This window comes from Sorex araneus, chromosome 5 (assembly GCF_027595985.1).
Source record: "Sorex araneus isolate mSorAra2 chromosome 5, mSorAra2.pri, whole genome shotgun sequence".
NCBI lineage: Eukaryota > Metazoa > Chordata > Mammalia > Eulipotyphla > Soricidae > Sorex > Sorex araneus.
Window position 1 is genome coordinate 108,038,119 of NC_073306.1, and position 19,206 is coordinate 108,057,324.

General features: G+C 40.3%; 1 protein-coding gene across 1 annotated transcript in view; it reads right to left on the bottom strand.

The window, feature by feature from the left end:
• CTNNA3 (catenin alpha 3) overlaps positions 1–16,899 on the bottom strand; it is a 1,605,010-nt gene extending 1,588,111 nt beyond the window's left edge. The window contains exon 1 of the mRNA XM_004617094.3: positions 16,801–16,899. Within this exon, the coding sequence (XP_004617151.1) occupies positions 16,801–16,899 (99 nt within the window). The remainder of the gene's footprint in view (positions 1–16,800) is intronic.
• Positions 16,900–19,206: the final 2,307 nt, after the last annotated feature.

A 19,206-nucleotide genomic window follows, 5' to 3' on the forward strand; every position in this document is an offset into this window, starting at 1 on the left:
TTTTTATTGAATCACCATGAAATAGCACTGTAGCACTGTCATCCCATTGTTCATCGATTTGCTTGAGTGGGCACCAGTAACGTCTCCATTGTGATACTTGTTGTTACTGTTTTTGGCATATCGAATATGCCACGGGGAGCTTGCCAGACTCTGCTGTGCAAGCAGGATACTCTTGGTAGCTTGCCGGGCTCTCCAAGAGGGATGAAGGAATCAAACCTGGGTTGGCCACATACAAGGCAAACGCCCTACCCACTGTGCTAGAGCATTCCAAAATTGCTCATGATTATGTTTCGGTCAAACAATGTTCCAACACCCATCCCTTACCAGTTAAATTTTCCAGCACTAGTGTTCCATCCCTTCAAGCCACCCCACTCCCACCCAGTCTGCCTCTATGACAGGCATTAATTAGGTCTTCTAACAGAGATTTTAATCTAACAGTCCTTAGCTGTGGCTTGAGTGTAGAGAAAGTTTTAAGTTCCTCAAGTGATGCCATTTTGTAGCTTATGCTGAAAAGCACTGGTGCAGATGATTACACATATAAATAAATTTCCTTATGTAATGTGACAGCATGGGCTGGAGTGATAGCACAGCAGGTAGGGGATTTGCCTTGCATGTGGCCGACCTAGGTTCCATTCCTCTGCCCCTCTCAGAGAGCCCAGCAAACTACTGAGAGTATCTTACCCTCACGGCAGAGCCTGGCAAGCTACCCATGGCATATTTGATATGACAAAAACAGTAACAACAAGTCTCACAATGGAAACGTCACTGGTGCCCATTCAAGCAAATCGATGAACAATGGGATGACACTGATACAGTGATACAGTAAATGTGACACCACACCTTCATTTTAGATTTGTACATTATAAATCTCTTCCCTCGCTGACACATTGTCCACCCCAGAGTTCACCAAAACTAAGACTACCGTGGTTTTTCAGAACAGAGCAATAATACAATGGGTAGGGCATTTAACTTGCAGGTGGCCAACCTAGGTTCAATCTCTGCATTCCTTATGGTATCCCAAGACCCGCCAGGAGTGATGCCTGAGCACAGTGTCAGGAATAAGCACTGATCACCACTGGCTGTAGCCCAAAAACAAACAAACATAAAAGAATACCATGGTAATCAAAGCCCTAGGGCTCATCATAATCTAGTCCACATATACATCCATGTGCTATCTAATTATGAACTGACAAGTAAGGAATAGCTGCAGAATGTGGATCTAAGACCTCTCTACTATAACAGTTTTCCTATAGCAACTACAAAGGTCCTACTGGGACACTGGAGAACAAAATGTGCATGTAGAAACAGAGGTGATGCAATAACCACTCTGGGTACTCCTTATAAATTTATTCCAGTTGGATAGAACCCAACCCAATTCAAGAAACATAGAAGGGGCACAATTCTAAGGCATACTTTTAACCAAGAGTAAAACATGCTTACTAGTGGCTTATGTAACAGCACAAAACTCATATTGTAAGCACCTGGGAGTTTTAAAATCACTGCCTTGTCTTACTCCCAAGGATTCTAATCTAATTGGTTTCCTGTGTGGCCTTGGCAATGGGAGTTTTAAAAGCTCCCTAGAAAATTTGAAATTTGCAGCCAGGGTTCAAAACTACTGGCTAATGGGATCTGAACAGTAATAAGAATCTTTTAAATTGCCTAGTTAGTAACTCTTGCCCTTAGTGCGACTTTTGTGTCTCTCACAAGGCTTGGCCACAAATCACTGCACCATAATTTATCTCCCAGAGGACTACTCCTGTGTGTGGACACTATTGTCCACTTCTTACCCTTCCTCAATTAGTGAAGGAGTATTTCCATGAAAAAATGATCGATCTAGAGCCTGTAAATTGGGTACTGATATAAAAATTTGGTTTTTTGCCTGTTTTGGTAAAGTTTTATTAAAACACATTCACATCATTGTCTGCCATAGAGGAGGGAGAGGGGTGGGAGAGGCAAGGGGATGCAGAGGGATACTGGAGACATTGGTGGTAGAAAATGTACACTGGTGAAAGGATGGGTGTTCGATCATTGTATGACTCAAACATGAAAGCTTTGTAAGTGTAGCTCATGGTTATTCAATTAAAAAAATTCACATCTATTTGCTTACATATTGTCTACAGTTGCTTTCAAATTATAAGAGGAGAGTGTAGGCAACACAGATCCTATGGTTGTCCAAGCTAATATCAGTTATCTAAGCCTGAATAGGAAGTATGTTGTCCACTGGTTTAAAGTACTAGAGTTAAAGTGGCAGCAACATTCTCTGAAAGAGATTCAGTATTCTGAAATATCCCATGGAGTTCTGGGGGGAGAAAAAAAAACATAATTACATCTCTGAATCTATAATGACACAAACCACATCTGGAGAGCTAGAGCTTCTTCTTTCAGTCAACTTAACCACAATAAACCATATCTGGGAGCTATAGATTCTTCTTTCAGCCAGTTTAACCACAACTGCATCTATCAATCTAGCATTTTCCAATAAACGTGAATTCCTGTTATTCAGCCTATCACCTGGCTGCCTACAGAATCAGTTCATAAAAGAAATATTTTATCTCATAACTAAGCAAGAAATAGATATCTCCTGGATCAGCCCAAATTTGTTATGGAAAAGATGAACTGTGATCAAACTATTAAACATTACCAGAAGTGAGATAAGTGGGTACATAGTTAAGGGCACACAGAACTGTAGAGCAAAACTGTAGTGAGAAGGGGAAAAGGGTCTGATTAAAAAAATAGGTCTAGAGGACTGGAAATATAGTGCAGAGGGTAAAGTGCTTTCCTTGCTTGCATTCAACCTGAGTTTGATCTCTGGTATCCCATGTGATTCCCTGAGCATCACCAGGAGGAATTCCTGAGTGCAGAGATAAAAGTAATCCCTGAGCATCACTAGGCATGGCCCCAAAACAAAGAAAAAAACAGAAAATAGAGACTCAGCTGAACCAAATTCAACATGGGCAGCTACTTGCAGAACGTCTCCAGCCTGAGAACCAAGCCGCGACCCCATGCCCGCCCAGGAGGGGAAAGGTATTTCTCTCTCTCACCAGTCCCTTCCCGAGGATGAAGGGCGTGGGGACCGCCATATTATGACGACCACAGATGGGGTTTACAAGCTTGCAATGATCCAATATCCGGAAGAAATCTCCCTGGACTTAGTTGTTAAAGTACAGAAATCCAAAACCGCGAGGCTGCTACTGCTCTACTGACCTCATTTCCCTTCACAACAGGTCTGACTCTAGTGGGGTGCTCCTAACAATAGTGGTGAGGATTGTGTTGAAATATTGAATGTAACCAAAGTAAATAGAAAGTAAAGTGAAATTTATCAGTTACAAGGGAGGGGGGCGGGGGGGAGGGATGGGCGGCGTACTGTGGTGTTTTTGGTTTTTTTGTTTTTCTCGGTGGTGGGATATGGGCACTGGTGAAGGGATGATTGTTTCAGCATTGTATGACTAAGACTTAAGCCTGAAAGCATTGTAATTTTCCACATGGTGATTCAATAAAATAAAATTAAAAAAAACAGAAAATAAAAACAAATCTAGGAGGCAAACTAAAAAGAGGCAATGTTTATGCAGAGACTGACAAGCTAGCCATGGATAGATGGATAGTCTAAAAGTTACCAGGTTAGGGACAAAGGTTTATCCCTTTATGCACAGCATTCACACTCCTTCTGGACCACTGTGATTTTAATCAATTCACTACCAGTTTTCTTGTCTTCATTTTAATTTAAAGACTGCCTTCCCTTCTTTCCAACTATCTTTTCCTCAAGGGACACTATAACAACTTTTCCAAGAGAGTGGTTTTCCAGTGGTAAGAAAATGCAGTAGTTGAAGTATTCACTTAATTAGAATCAACTCAACTATACTATTCACCTTAAGCTTTAAAACATCATTGAGACAGAACTAAGCTTATTTCTTCATTATACCATAAAAATGAAACATTTGTATTTATTAAACCTTAATCTTATAAGTATGTATAAAATACATCTAATTTAGTAACTTCCAAGGTTACTGACTAAGGTTATAATCAAAAATCCCAATAAATAGGGCTAGAGCAGTAGCACAACAGGTAAGATGTTTGCCTTACACATGGCCAACCCCAATTTGATTCCCAGCATCCCATATGGAGTAATTCCTGAGTTCAGAGCCAGGAGTAACCCCTGTACATCGCCAGGTGTGACCCCAAAAAGCAAAAAAAAAAACAAATCCCAATAAGTACTTGTAATGTCAAGAGTACTATATGCCTGCAGACATGTCTTTGAGATTTCCTTGTAATCATCAAGATTAATTCTAGTATATATCTAATGATAGACTAATCAGCAGGGTTTTTTAAAAGAATCTTAAAGATAAAGTCAAGTAACCGTAAGTAAGTGGATTGTGCTCATACAAAATGACTTAGAGAGGGGCCAGAGAAAAACTTGTTTGGGGATTAAGGTGCTTGTCTTGCATACAGCTATCCCTGGTTTGTATTCCCAGCAACACATATGCTATGATTCCTGAGCACAGCCAAGCTTGTGGCCCAAAACCAAAAAAGTGAAACAATAAATTTAAGTGATCTACACAAATGACAGAAAACAACCACAAACAAGAATATTGAATTATCTTCTAAAGAAATTAAATAAATTAATTTGTAATAGATTAAGAAGTTAAAAATGCATTCTTTCTCTGCAACCAGATGTGTGTCTTCAAATCAGTGGAGAACAGATCCTTTGACATCTATCTGCCAAATGGGCAACTATTTGTATAAATTGACATGATCGACTTTTTCTCTTTGCTGAGGGAGAAAAAGAAAATTTTTGTCATTGAATGTGTAGTTTAGCAAAGAGCCACGGAGGAAAGAAAAATAAAGCTCTTGAAGAGTTAAGATTAACTGTCCACTCACCATGGACTGGGTTTAGCTTCAACAAGAAGGGAGAGATTGGACAAACTAAAAGGGGCTCTTTTCATAAGGAATGTTTGCATTCAGATACATGACAAGGAAAAGAGGTACATTTGGGACAAGAGGCATTGTGCCCTCCTCTGTAGGAACCCAGTGACTTTGCTCCACCTCGAAGACTAATGGTTATGGAGGCATTAATGTCACATCCCTAGACTCACAATGGGCATCATCAATGTTTACTGTCCACCATCAGCAAAATGAAGCCAGACAAAATGAAATAAAAAGTATTTCCAACTTGTTTGGCATAACAGGAGATTTATACCTCTGAAACTTCAAATTTTGGAAATAAGGGGAAGAATGGAAGTCAGATTTTGTATAAAATCCTCCATTCTAGCATAAATAATTAGAGGCAATTAAAGAAAGTCTGAATTTCTGTTGCTAATGGAGTTTCTCTTGAACTCTCAGCCACAGATGAGGAGGTGGAAAGCAAGGGAATAAAGATTACATAAGAAAGAAAGCATATGGTCTTCATGGCCAGTGCTCAAGGGAACTGGAAATAGTGGTGTACCCACAGAGGTTAAAGAATAATTCTAAGACTGAAATGTAGCTTGGAAATTGGAGGAATCTATCAAAACCCTGGTAATTAGTTTATCTTATTTTCCCCACTCAGCAGGGGCTTGTGGAACAAAAGTTAAGAAATGTCCCAATAGAAGTAACTCTTCTCTGTGGTCCTGCTTCTATGTCTTTGAACTTAGCAGAGAGTCTCTTGCCCGTAAGCCTGACTGTCTTCCCCGGGGGCCCCTTGGAGGGGATGGGCTCCAGCTTCCCTCCCCATCTTGAGCAGAGCTCCCGGCTGCCAAAGACCACCGGAACCTAGCCACAGCCATTTTCAAGGCCCCGCTCCACACGTTCGGACAAGCCTCACGCATGAAGGTACCAGCAGAGGAACCCAGGTGTGTGTAATCCCATCAACGGCCAACACCCAGAGACTTAAAAGCAAGCTCCCAGAAGCGATATCTTACAACCTACTTCTCCCTCTGGGAGAAAGTAGTAAGCTACTGAGAGTTTCCTGCCCACATGGGACAGCCTTGCAAGCTTCCCATGGTGTATTCATAGGCTAAAGCCAGTAACAGGTGGATCTCATTCCCCTGACCCTGAAAGAGCCTCCAATGTGGCATCCTTGGGAAGGCCAAGTGAACGGTTTGGGCCATGTAGCAGTAAAGGATAGGGTTAATGTTTTGCTAACTTGCTTGATTGCTTTCTGTAACTTGCTAACTTGCTTGATCACTTTCTGTAAAACAATACCTTGCAGTATGATCTAAGCTACACAAAACAAGAACCTGTTTCAGGAAATGAAACTGACCAGACGCCTGGTAATGTCCAAGAAAGACATGGTCATACCTCCCTTGATCCTGAAAAATAAGGATGTTGATCACAGTGACCTGGGAAAAATGAAAATGTTGATCAAAGTAACCTTGGAAAAATGAGAAAAATGGGAATAATGATCAAAGTAATCTTATTTACTAAGGTGTATAAAAAGAGCCTGATCTCTGTGTACGGGGCTCTCTTTCTCTCTCTCTAACCCTCCTCTGTGTAGGAGTGAGAGCTGAGTGAGAGCCCCAGCATGCTGGTCTGAATAAATCCCCTTGCTGTTGCAGAAAGAGTTGTCTCGGCCTGTTCCTCCGCACCTCCCGTGGGCAGAGATCTGCTCCACCCTAACAAAGTGGAGAGAGGCTTCAAAAATCTCAGGGTTAGGACGAATGGAGAGGTTACTGAGCCTGCTTGAGAAATCGACGATCAATGGGATTTCATGATTCGTGATTCGTGATGTCTTTGAACTTAGCACATGATCTAATTGTTTAACCCTAGGTACTAACCTTTTTTTAAATTTATTTATTTTTAATTAGTGAATCACCATGAGGGTACAGTTACAGATTTATACATTTTTGTGCTCATGTTTCCCCCATACAAAGTTTGAGAACCCATCCCTTCACCAGTGCCCATTCTCCACCACCGGTAAACCCAACATCCCTCCTACTCTCCCCAAACCCGTCTCCCCCCACCCCACCCTGCCACTGTGGCAGGGCATTTCCTTTTGTTCTCTCTCTCATTAGGTGTTGTGGTTCTTAATAGAGGTGTTGAGTGGCCTAGGTACTGTAAAAAACTAAGGCTCGCAGAGGGGCGAGTGCACTCGCGGGCTCTCCAGGCAGCTCTGTCTCACCACCCGCGTTCAGTGCCCTGGAACCGCAGTGTGTGGACGGATCGAGACGGCCGGTGGTCAAGGACAGGCGAAGGAAGAACGAGGACCAAGCTGGTTGCTGATTAGTTACCGTTTATTCAATCTTCCATCTTTCTCATCTCCCGCACTCCCAGCTCCATCCTCTCTCTGGATCAACTGCCGCTTCTTTTTCTGTCTCTCTCCTACTTGTCTCTCCCACCTTGCCCTCTAGGCTACACCCAGCCAGGTAGCAAAATCAACATAAGATAAAGCCCTTCCTGACTGCCAGTAGGCAAAATACCTCTTAAGGGTCTTTTCTCCTCTCCCCATTCCAAACACTCATTAACATCTTAATACTAGTTATTTTTGTATGGACATAGCAAGGGATACATTGAGGCTTGCAAGGCAGCTCTCCTGGCAACATCTTGCCACAGGCTCAGGCCAAGCACTCAGGCCAGATTAATCATTCCTCACCCTAGCAGGGTCCGAATCTAGTATCACTGTTTGGATCATGACAGCATTTGTCCATGATCAAGCTCTTAACTTATAGTTAAGCATTAGGCACTTTGGCCAGGCCCATCTGGATGCCAGGGTAGCACACAACTCACCGCTTGCCCTGGGTCCTTCTTGTCCCACGTCGTCGGGACCCTGCTTTGGGGATGCTAGGAAGTTAGGGCAGCTGAGGCTTAGGTCAAGAGAACAGATGCCCTGGAGGAAAATATCATGTAGAGTCAAATGACTCCCAGGTTACAAAAGCATAACATTTGTTAAGTCTTCCTGTGTCCATACAAAAAGGACTTGCTATGAATAAACTATGCAAAGGATTCAAGGAGAAGAGAAAAACATTATTTACAAGTCAACAGAACACTAAGAAAGAAGCTACAAATAAACAAAGAGGAATAGGAGTACTGTAACGGGAGTAACCCAATAAACCTAAACTACGTGAGGCTATGTTATCCTACAGGTACTAACTTTTTAACTCTCATTATGTAGTCAATTTCCCAAAAAGAAGATGATGACAGGACCAATGCACCACATTCTCTAGACACAGAATTCTCATGCTGGTTGCCTCACACAGGCTTTTGCCATCTAGCATCCATGACAAGGGTAAAAAGATAAAGTTGGAGTCAACTAAAAGAAACCGCTAAAAAGGAAGCAAATGGAAGATAACAGTTATTGGGGCTATTTATGACTATGCAGCCCAGGGCAAGTTCATATATCCAGCATCCACTCTAGTCACATTATTTGGTTTGTCTAAAGCAAAGTGAGTGGAATTTAAGTAAATCACATCTGATTAGACATTTTTGTATGATTCCTCATGTTCTCTTTCCCTGTTGTAACAACTCTGAAAGCAAATATCGAGATGGAGTCTACATTAGCCCGAATTCCTAATCCCCATACCATACAGGAACCACCCACCAACCAACACACATAGAAAATGCAGCTTGAGCAAGAAATGAACTTATGTGAAGCCTAAGAGATCTGGGGGTTGTCTTCATGCAAGAGTATAAACTAACTTATGCAAACTGTAAAAAGTTGCTAACTAGTCTTTAACTTGACTCATGAGAAATGTTTCATTTATAAAAGTTGTCCCAAGAAACTTAAAAAAAATACATGAGTAAAACTATGGGAAAAAAAGTCAGCAAAAGGCCAAGAAATCCTATAAGAATAATGAGTGAAAGACAGAGTTATAATGTTTCTTACCTTTGAAAAACATTTACATCAGAAAATATAAAACATTTGCTCCACCTCCCTCCAAGGAAAAAAATCAGATGATTAACATTTTATTTTTTTAATTTTTATTATATCACCATGTGGAAAGATACACAGTTTTCAGGTTTATGTCTCAGTTATACAATATTCAAACACCATCCCTTCACCAGTGCCCATATTCCACCACCAGAATCCCCAGTATACCCCCCGCCCCCCACCCCCCACTGTATAACTGATGAATTTCACTTCAAGAGATGATTAACATTTTATAAGGAGTTTGTTGTTTTTATCCTAAAGGATTTTGAGTAAGTCAGTTCTTTCACTCACGTTCAACATGAATCTGACACAGAGTAAATTAAATTTTGTGGAAAATAATAGTATAAATGGTCCCATTAGGTATTGGCTATAACATTATCTAGTATTTTATATCTTCTTCAGAGAATACATAATTAGAGATGTAAATTCTTTTCATCACAATTCTCAATAGATTTCCTGCACTGAACTGCCAAGCTTGGATTTTGAAAGTGATGAAGTGCAGATGCCTACAGTTGCAATCAAAAAACTGTAATTGCTGAGAAAAAAAATATTTCTGATCCACTGAAAGAATTTATTACAGAGAGACACAACTGTAGATGTTATCACATAGATAAAATGAAAGCAAATTATTGAAATACATTCCAGAATGAATATCCCTGCAAAATTATCCAGTAATTTACCTCTGCACAACAGAAAAAAAAATAGATTAAAGATAAATCAGGCTTGGTGGGGAAGACTCTGATAAATATAAAAAAGTGAGTAAATATTTATTAAGAAATATATTTAGAAGTCAGAATAACATAATAGTTCTATGGCCAATTACTCAAAACTTAAATTGCAATTTAGACTTTGAGTTATATACAGAAGGTGGTAACTAATTTCTGTGGTACCTTCAAAGCAAAGAAATATAACCTTAAGATAAATAATGAGAAAAGATGAAAATTTTTTAATGGAGCAACTAAACTAATAACTTTATCTGGTGGCACTATAAAATTAAGGATAATGAACTTGTTTTAGAATGGTTTTCAGTGTAATCAGAAACTAAATTACAGTCTTAAAACAAACCATATAACTATTTCAAATTAAATATTTTTTAACTGTGGTTAGGTGTATAGTATGACACAATCTTTGGGAAAATCCTATAATTTAAGGAAGTTTCTTTACTGGCAATCTGTGATATATGATTAAAAAATATGATGATAATGATAAATTATCAAAATAAGGAGATGAAGAAGGTTGTGCATCAAATTTTGAAATGCATTTTTTTTACTCTCTTTTGTTGGTTTATTTTTAGTTTTTTAGTTACTTTTAGTTTATTTTATTTTAGTTTTATATGAGGCCACACCCATCAATTCTCAAGGGGTTACTCCTGACTCTGCGCTCAGGAATTATTCATGGAGGTACTGAGGGGACCATATGGGATGCCAGGGATCGAACCCCAGTTGGCATCAGATTTTGAAATGCACTGCCCCATGTACTATCACTCTGGCCCCTGCACTGATTTTTGAAAAAAAGAATTTCATTATAGTGGAAAATCAAGAATGTGTCCATAAAATTTTGTTGTACTAAAATTTTCCACTATGCAATGTTTCCTGAACATAATATGTTATCAATAATTAAGATTTTATATTAATTTGACTTGAATATTGCTGGACTTAGAAGCCTTTTCTTTTAGTTGACTTAACAGTGAGCAGTATACCAAAACCATTTAATGAATCAGTAAACATTTTCAAAAACATACACAACAATCTTAAGAAAGATAAAAATTTGTGATTGTATTTACATGTAACTGAGAACTATATGGCAGGCAAGCATAAATTTTCCTTTCCCTGACTCATTAGTTTGCTGATAATGAAAAGTCTGAATCCAGTTGCGATGTTAAAATCCATCTAAACTAGCATAATCACATTTCTTTTAAGAGTTAATTTTTTTTTTCTTTTTGGGTCACACCCAGCGATGCTCAGGAGTTACTCCTGGCTTTGCACTCAGGAATTACTCCTGGCAGTGCTTGGGGGACCATATGGGATGCCGGGGATCGAACCCGGGTCGGCCGCGTGCAAGGCAAACGCCCTACCTGCTATGCTATCGCTCCGGCCCCTAAGAGTTAATTTCTTTCCAGTTAAATGACTTATTACCTTAGGTCATGTTCACTTTTAATTTTCTAAGTAGACTCAATGTTTATACACCATTATAATCATTTCTTTTGTTTATTTGGGGGGGGCCTACACTGGTGGTGCTCAGGGCTTACTCCTGGTTTTGCACTTAAGGATCACTCCCGGCAAGTTCAGGGGACATATCAGGTGCCAGAGATTAAACCAGATTAGGCACATGCAAGGCAAGAGTCCGACTAGCTGTACTATTGCTCCAGCCCAAATCATTTCATTTTGAAATATTTTAGAAAATAGAAACAGAACTTTATGCTATTGTCTGTTCACACAAACTGGCAACAGCTTTCTCTTTAATGTAAATTTACTTACAGTATTTTGTTGAACTATTATATCAATGTACTTGACTAATGCAAAACATCTATTGTTTTCAATTAGGACATTAAGAAAAAAGGTGTCCCCATCAAGTTATTTTCTCTGTTTACAGTCAATATTTCAGGTATGAAGATGTGGCTCAGTGGTAGAGTATATGCCTTCCATGTTTTCCATGTTTGAGGCCCAGCATTGATCCCCAGTATACCACCAGATACAAACCCTACCATGGCTTCAAGTAAAACTGACCCCTCCACTTCAACAACAACAAAAAGCTTTTAAAAATAAGATGATGAAGCAACATGTCAGCCACCTTTGTGATTAGAAAGTCATGAGTGAGAAACTACAGTTTTCACTTTTATAAAATAGGGACATGCCCCAAGTACTGATGTATTTATCTTTACCAGCTGTTTCCAAAATGAAGGTTATTTCCTCATCCCACACCAAGTAATTGTATAAATGACTTCTAAGAACTAATTTAAAACTTTTGTCCCCTAGCTTGATGATATGCATGCTTGTTATTCTTGGGTTTTGGAGTCATACCCAGCAGTGCTCAGAGCTTACACCTGGGTCTGTGCTCTGAGATCACTCCTGGGAGGGCTCAGAGGGTCACATGAGGTGCCTAATATCCAACCCAGGTCAGCTGCATGCAAGGCAAATGCCCCATTTGCTATACTATTGCACCAGCCCCTATTGGTGATATATATGGAAAAGTATAAGAATTCTCATAGCTTAACCAATTGCTTTTACATTAATAAGTAATCCTAGAACTCAAAATGGTGATAAAATTTTATATGCAAAAATATTAGGATAGTGCAATTTATAATAAATATAGGGGAAAATCTCTAAATGTTCAAAATTGAGAGGTTCTTCTTAAAAAATTATGGTATAGGTCCAGGAAAATTGCAAGGTCATGAGTTCAATCAGTGACACCAGAGGACTTCTGACCTCCACCAGTTGAGGCTTCCTAAGCACCACCAAGGTGGCCACCAGCATCACCAAACTTGAGCAGCACTGCATCCCTCCACCCTAACATTAAACCACCTGGTTCATCTTGCAACTATCTCCAGGAGTGACCCCTGGGTTCCCTGAGCACTGCTTAAGAAACCCCCAAAAGGGTTCTTGGTGGGCTTGATTGACCTGATGCCACCAACAGGTCAACCTGTACCTGCAGGGCGAGTGCATCAGCAGCCTGATGGTCCTTCAGGCTTCCTGACACCCCAAAATTTCCACTGTGCCTTTGACCTGACCCCAACAACTTGGAACCAAGTTTACAAAAAAGAATTAAACAGCCAAAAGTTAGGTATGTGGGAGTCATGCCCTCAAACCACCCCCAGCTCAGCTATACAAGCTCATTTATTGAGAGAGAGAGAGAGAGAGAGAGAGAGAGAGAGAGAGAGAGAGAGAGAGAGAGAGATCAAAAGCCACAGGGGCAGGTTGGCCTGTGCCTTCCCAAGCAGAGCCCCCAGCAGCCGCTTGCTTCCACAATCCAAAATCACTGCCATATCCCTGGCCTGACTCCACCCTCTCAGAACAGATCTCACCAAGATATAATCTGCTGAAAATTTGGTTTTGGTTTTGTTTTTTGGTTTTGTTTGTTTGTTTTTATTGAATCACTGTGAGAACAGTTACAAAGCTTTCAGGTTTAAGTCTCAGCCTTACAATGATCAAACTCCTATCCCTTCACCAGTTGCACATGTTCCACCACCAAGAATACCTCCCATCCAGTATAACCCAGTATAACCCAGTATACCTCCCATCCCACCCCCACCCTGCCTGTGTGGCAGATGATTTTCACTTTACTCTCTCTTTACTTTGATTGCATTCAATTTTTGACAGAAAACATACTCTTTGGATATGCGGGTTTTGTGACTGAAATCTCCAGGCTTTCACAGAGTTGAGGTGGGCTACCTCCCCCCACTTCCCAATACATATGGAAGCACTAGCAGTGACCCCCACAAACCAACTTCAGCACCACCCTATAAACTCTATTATTGGCCTTGCTTCAGAGACTCATAAAAAAATCTCAAGAGATCAAAAGCCAGAGATACAGCAGTGAGTCCCGGAAGACACCACAGAGCCTGAGATCTCTCCAGGCCCCATACTGAGTCAATTTCACCAGGGCACCCCAGATGGAACAGGTGCAGTCTCCCCACCTACTCCAGACGGAAACTTGGCGAAAGCAAGGCCCAGGTACATGGGTTTCAGGACTACATCTCCATGCCACATGGTGGCAGAGGTGCCGGGCTGTCCCTCCCCGTCTCCCCACCCACTCGTCGGCCTGGCTGTCACACCCACAATGTGCCTCATGGTGCCATCTTAGCACACCAAAAGCCCTGGTCAGGAGATGCCCAACTGAATCCCAAATGAATTAGTGCCCTACAGAAATGTCTCTTGAACTCAACCATCTATAATCTAGGATTCCAGAAGTGCTTGGCCGCGGCACCCAAGATATTCAAAATGACCAAGAGACAAAAAATGATCTAGCATCTGTCCCTGGCAAGCAGGCTTGAATGTGGTGGGAAACATAATGCCCAAAAGTAGAGAAAGAGTATTGGGGAAATTGCCTGCCATGGATGCAGGATAAGGACTGAAATGGGGGTGAGAGGGGGCACTGGTAGTTGAAGGTGTGCACTGGTGGAGGGATGGGTGTTCGATCATTGTACAGCTGAATTTTGGACATAAAAGTCTTTGTAATTGTATCTCACAGTGACTCAACTGGAAAAAAAAAGGAATGTGGAGTTCATGCCCATTTCAATCATTTTAATCAATGGCTGAATAGATAGCAGTACTCTTACATTTAAAAAATAAAAAAGAAGCCCCCAAAAAACTTTTTTAAATAATGATAATTAAAATTATAGTACAGAACCCAGTGATTGAGCATCTTCCTTGCAGGTGTAATATTGAGTTTGATCATCCCCACATCATTAAGAGTGATACCCAGCACTACAAGTATGATTTTTTGATGCTACAACAAAATGGGACCCATGCCACAGCACAACCAAGTCTGTACAAGTGTTACAACCAAGTGTGCAAGAACTACAAGTGTACAACCCCTAGACATCACAACAAAAATAAAAGGAAAGGAAACAGTAAGGGAAATATGATACTTTTATATGAGGAATCACTGTATCGCTGTCATCCTGTTGCTCATCGATTGCTCAAGCAGGCGCCAGTAACATCTCCATTTGTCCCTGTTGTGTTCAGGGTCAGGGGAATGAGGCCCATTATTGTTACTGTTTATGGCATATCAAATACGCCATGGGTAGCTTGCCAGGCTCTGCCATTATATGAGGAATAAATAATTTTATTTTTAAAATACTTATTAAAATAGGGAAATTATTAAAGTATCAATTTAAAGGAAGAATGAAATAAAAACCTACATATGTTACTACTTTTACCTTCTTTACATATGTTCAACTGTTTGCTTTGCCAGGGAGGTTTGGGAGGTTTGCTCACACCTGATGGTTCTCAGGGCTTCCTCCTGGCTCTGTACTTAGAGATCACTCCTGACCAGCCTCAGGTGCCAGGTGCCAGGGATAGAGCCCAGGTCACTGCATGCAAGACAAGTGTCTTAACTCTGTACAATTTCTTTGGTCCCTTTAACATGACACTCATGCAGTATTCTTTAGCATCATAAGATACCAAGAAAATAACAAAAATAGATCTTGGTGGGTCAAGAGCTCAAATCTGATCCGTGCCGCATTGCTCCTGCACCATCTGTGACTTGTTCCTGAGTTCCCCAAACCTGAGGAAATCAAGTGCTCCCCAAGGAAGAAGATAAATGGAAGTAAAGGGTAAACAGGGGTCAGAGTTTTAGTAATACTGGTAATGTGGAAGAATAGTATAGCTATATATCCAAAATACAAACTCAACAACACTGAAAATATGAGATCTAAGATGTCACCACAGGACTCTGTAATGTAACTATCAAGGTGAAGTTGGGGGTTGGGGACAGTGGGAGAGTGGATAGACTATGAGAAATTGACACTGGGGGTGGGATTGGTGATGAAATATTATATACCTAAAACTCAACTATTGATACGTTGTAAATCATGGTTCTTTAAATAAAAATATTACTTAAAAAGAAAAGAAAAGAACAAAAATAACCCATAACTTCAGTGTAATGGAGTTAAATGCATATAAATATCAATGTTACCTCTCGGTAGAAAAATTGTTAGTAGATTTTTATTCTAAATTTTTGCTTTTGTTTGTTTTGCTTTGCTTTTCCAATGTTTTCCTGAACTTTACCAAAATAAAAAAAAAATAGTAAATAAAACTTTGGGGTTTCTTTGAGACTATTCAGTGAGTGGCTAAGAGAGGGACTTTCAAAATCTGTTTCATTTCAGATATTAGTTGATACCAGAACTGCCAAGATTCATGATTAATAATCAGTGAAGCATATGTTTTGTCACCTATCAAAAGCAGGTACAGGAGTTGGAGTGATAGTACAGCAGGTTGGGCACTTGCCTTACACACAGCTAACCTGTGTTCAATCCCCAGAGATATCTAGGATTCAAGCGCCCTACCAGGAGTGATCCCTGAGCACAGAGCCAGGAGTCAAAAATCAGATGGACCACACATGTAATGCAATTCAGAGATGACCTCAGACTAGAGCTGTTACCTACTGAATTCCACAGGACCTCAAAAGTCCTTGTGGCCACCACCAACGAGAAGGTCAGACTTCTTCGTCAAAACCCTGAATGAATGGTTTGAGGCTCTTCCTGTTCCTGGAGCAAGCAGATATCATTGGGCTACACTAGCATGCAACAGGGACAAATGGAGACGTTACTGGTACCCGCTCGAGCAAATCAAAGATCAACAGGATGATAAGAGATACAAGTGATTTATGGGGGCTTTGAGAGTTGTATTATTATCATCTGTGGAATTCCCTGAGAACACGATGCTGCACATCCTACCTCTGTGAGAAAGCGCCAGGCAAGGCAGAATGTTCTCAGAATCCCACATACCTCTGAGACAGATTGTTTTGACCTTGGCCCTACCTAAAGCATGAAAACACAGGATGGTGCAAAGCTGCAGCTGTTCTGATACCCCCTGAAGAAGCAATTAATGCTATTAATGAATCAAAGAAACTGGGCTACCAGGGGAGGAGGGAAGGGAAAGGTATAAAATATAGCAGCAGAGGAATAAACATTGCTTGGAGCTCTCCTCTGGCTCTTGCTCATTTCCTTGGGACCACCATTATACTAAAGAAATTAGTACAATGCTAAAGAAATGAGCACAAGAAGGGGTCGGAGAACCACCACCACACTCCAGGTCCTCCGACCCCCTCTTGTGGGTCAGCAACAATTATCATCATTATTATTACTAAATACACATACATTTTAACAAGACTTTAAGTAAAGGCCAATTTTTGGTTATATATTCATTCCATACAAATTAAATCTTTCCTTGGTTCTTTGTTTGTTTCCTACACTTCTTGTTCTTCTGCATTTACTACTTTTATGTCCATGGCATTAATACCTGGATTATGAGAGGCTCCAATAACTTCTCTATGGTGAATGTTTGGACCTGCAGGTCCTGAGGGTTGATATTCAGCTTTATTGGTGTTTCAGCTGACATATTGCCTATGTAGAAAAAAGAAAAGAGAATAGGAATGAAGAAAAATACTTTTGAAAAGAGAGCACTAGTGAAAAACACACAGATCTTGAGAATTACATTCAATGCCCTTTCTTGATATCAGTTATACCCATCAAAAGACCAGTTCCACCAACCACAAAACAAGGTATTTCCCAATGGTTCTCTAAGGTCATGCTATCATAAGCTTAGATATTCCAACAAATTAGCCTATGTTAGCATGCTCATAACTAAAACAACAACCTAGCTCAGATTGATTTGCATTTTTGCAGGGGAGAAGGTAGGGGGACTTTCTAATCAGTATTACGGGACCTGGAGGCCCTGACAGTTCAATGCTAGGGACTTAGGAATGCTGTGGGCCACCAAAACCATACTTGATAGTGCTTAAGACCTTGCAGTGCTCAGAATAGAATTCTTGTTTCTTACAGTTAAGGCTTGCACACTGAGTTCCTAAACTGGAGCGCCAGCCTCACCTTACATTTTATCAGCATTAAGTGGGAAAGAGTAGCTGAGATGAGAGACATGTCTTACAGATTCCAAGTCCTTCAACTTTCATATAGCCAAAGCATGGAGGCTGCCCAAGTCCAAATTCTTAGTAGTGACAAAACTTATGAAAGAAAGTCAATTTATTTTTTTTTACAGGAAAGAAACTGCTATATTGTCAGTTTGTATCAAAAGTGAAAACAAGCCTCTGAAAAGTCATTGATATCTGAACAAGACAAAATTTAAAAATCACAAGCCATTCTTTGAAGCATAGCATTAAGCTTAAAATAAAGTAGATTGTTGCACAAGCTTACACATATATCAAGTGACTATATGTGTTCTGTCAAAACATATTCAAATTAACACATAAGTCATGAAGACTGTGACCCAAATCAGTAAGCTTTCAAATTTATATTTACTCTCTTTTATATATGTATATATATATATATATATTTTGTGTGTGTGTGTGAGGGCTGGAGCGATAGCACAGCGGTAGGGCTTTTGCCTTTCACGTGGCTGACCCGTGTTCGATTCCTCTGCCCCTCTTGGAGAGCCCAGCAAGCTACCGAGAGTATTGTGCCCACGCAGAGCCTGGCAAGCTACCCGTGGCGTATTCAATATGCCAAAAACAGCAATAATAAGTCTCACAATGAGAGACATTACTGGTGCCCGCTCAAAAAAATTGGTGAGCAATAGGATAATGAATATAATATGAATAATTTTTTGTGAGATAGACCCTTACAAAACTGTTCATGATTAGTTTTCAGTAATACAGTGTTCCAACAGCCATTACTCCACCAGTGTATATTTCCCAGCACCAGTGTCCCCAGTTTCTCTCCCATCACCCCTACCTCCTCCCCAGCCTACCTCTAAACAAGCAGTTTTCTTCTCTCTCTGTCTCTCTCTGTCTCTCTCTCTCTCTATCTATCTATCTATCTATCTATCTATCTATCTATCTATCTATCTATCTTCTTTTGGGTATTGAGGTTTGCAATACAGACACTGAAAGGTTGGCATTTATATCCCTTTACCTAATTTCAACACTCAGTTCTGCTCCAGCAGGATCATTTCCAGCTATTATTGTCATACGGGTACCTTCTCTATCTTACCTACCACAAATTCGTATTTACTCTTTACCGTCACTAATCCACCAGAAATTATTTCTTGATGGCCAACAGAAATAACTAATAAGAATTGCATCCCTTTACATGTAAAAAGTTGTACTTTGGGAGCAAGAGCAATAAAAAGCTACTAGGCCACTTTCCCTGCACACAGCTGAATAGGTTCAATCCCCAGTATCCCATATGGTCCCCCGATTCCCAAAAGGAGTGATCCCTGAACACAGAGCCAGGAGAAGGCCCTGAACACCATCAGGTGTGGCGCAAAAACAAAACAAAACAAAATTCCTCTTTACGAAACAAAATAAATTGTCCTGCTTCTGAAAAATAAATGAATTTTGGGTTCAGAGAGATAGTACTGCAGGTAGGGTGCTTGCCTGGTAAGTGGACAACCTGTGTTAAATCCCCAACACCCTATTAATCCCCTGAGTCCTTCCAGGAATAAGCCCTGAGAATGGCCAGGTATGGCTCAAAACCCATAATGTTTTTAATGGATTCATAATTCACAATGTATTACTATCAACGCAAAAGCCTTTCATTTAGCTGTTACCTATTTTCTGTCAATTTTCTATATTTGTATGTTAAGAATTTGCCCCTAGAAAATATAATCTAAATGTTCCCCTAGAAAATATTCTGATACTCATGGAACTTAAAACAAAAGAACAGAAAGTATGAAATTTAGTTTCGTTTT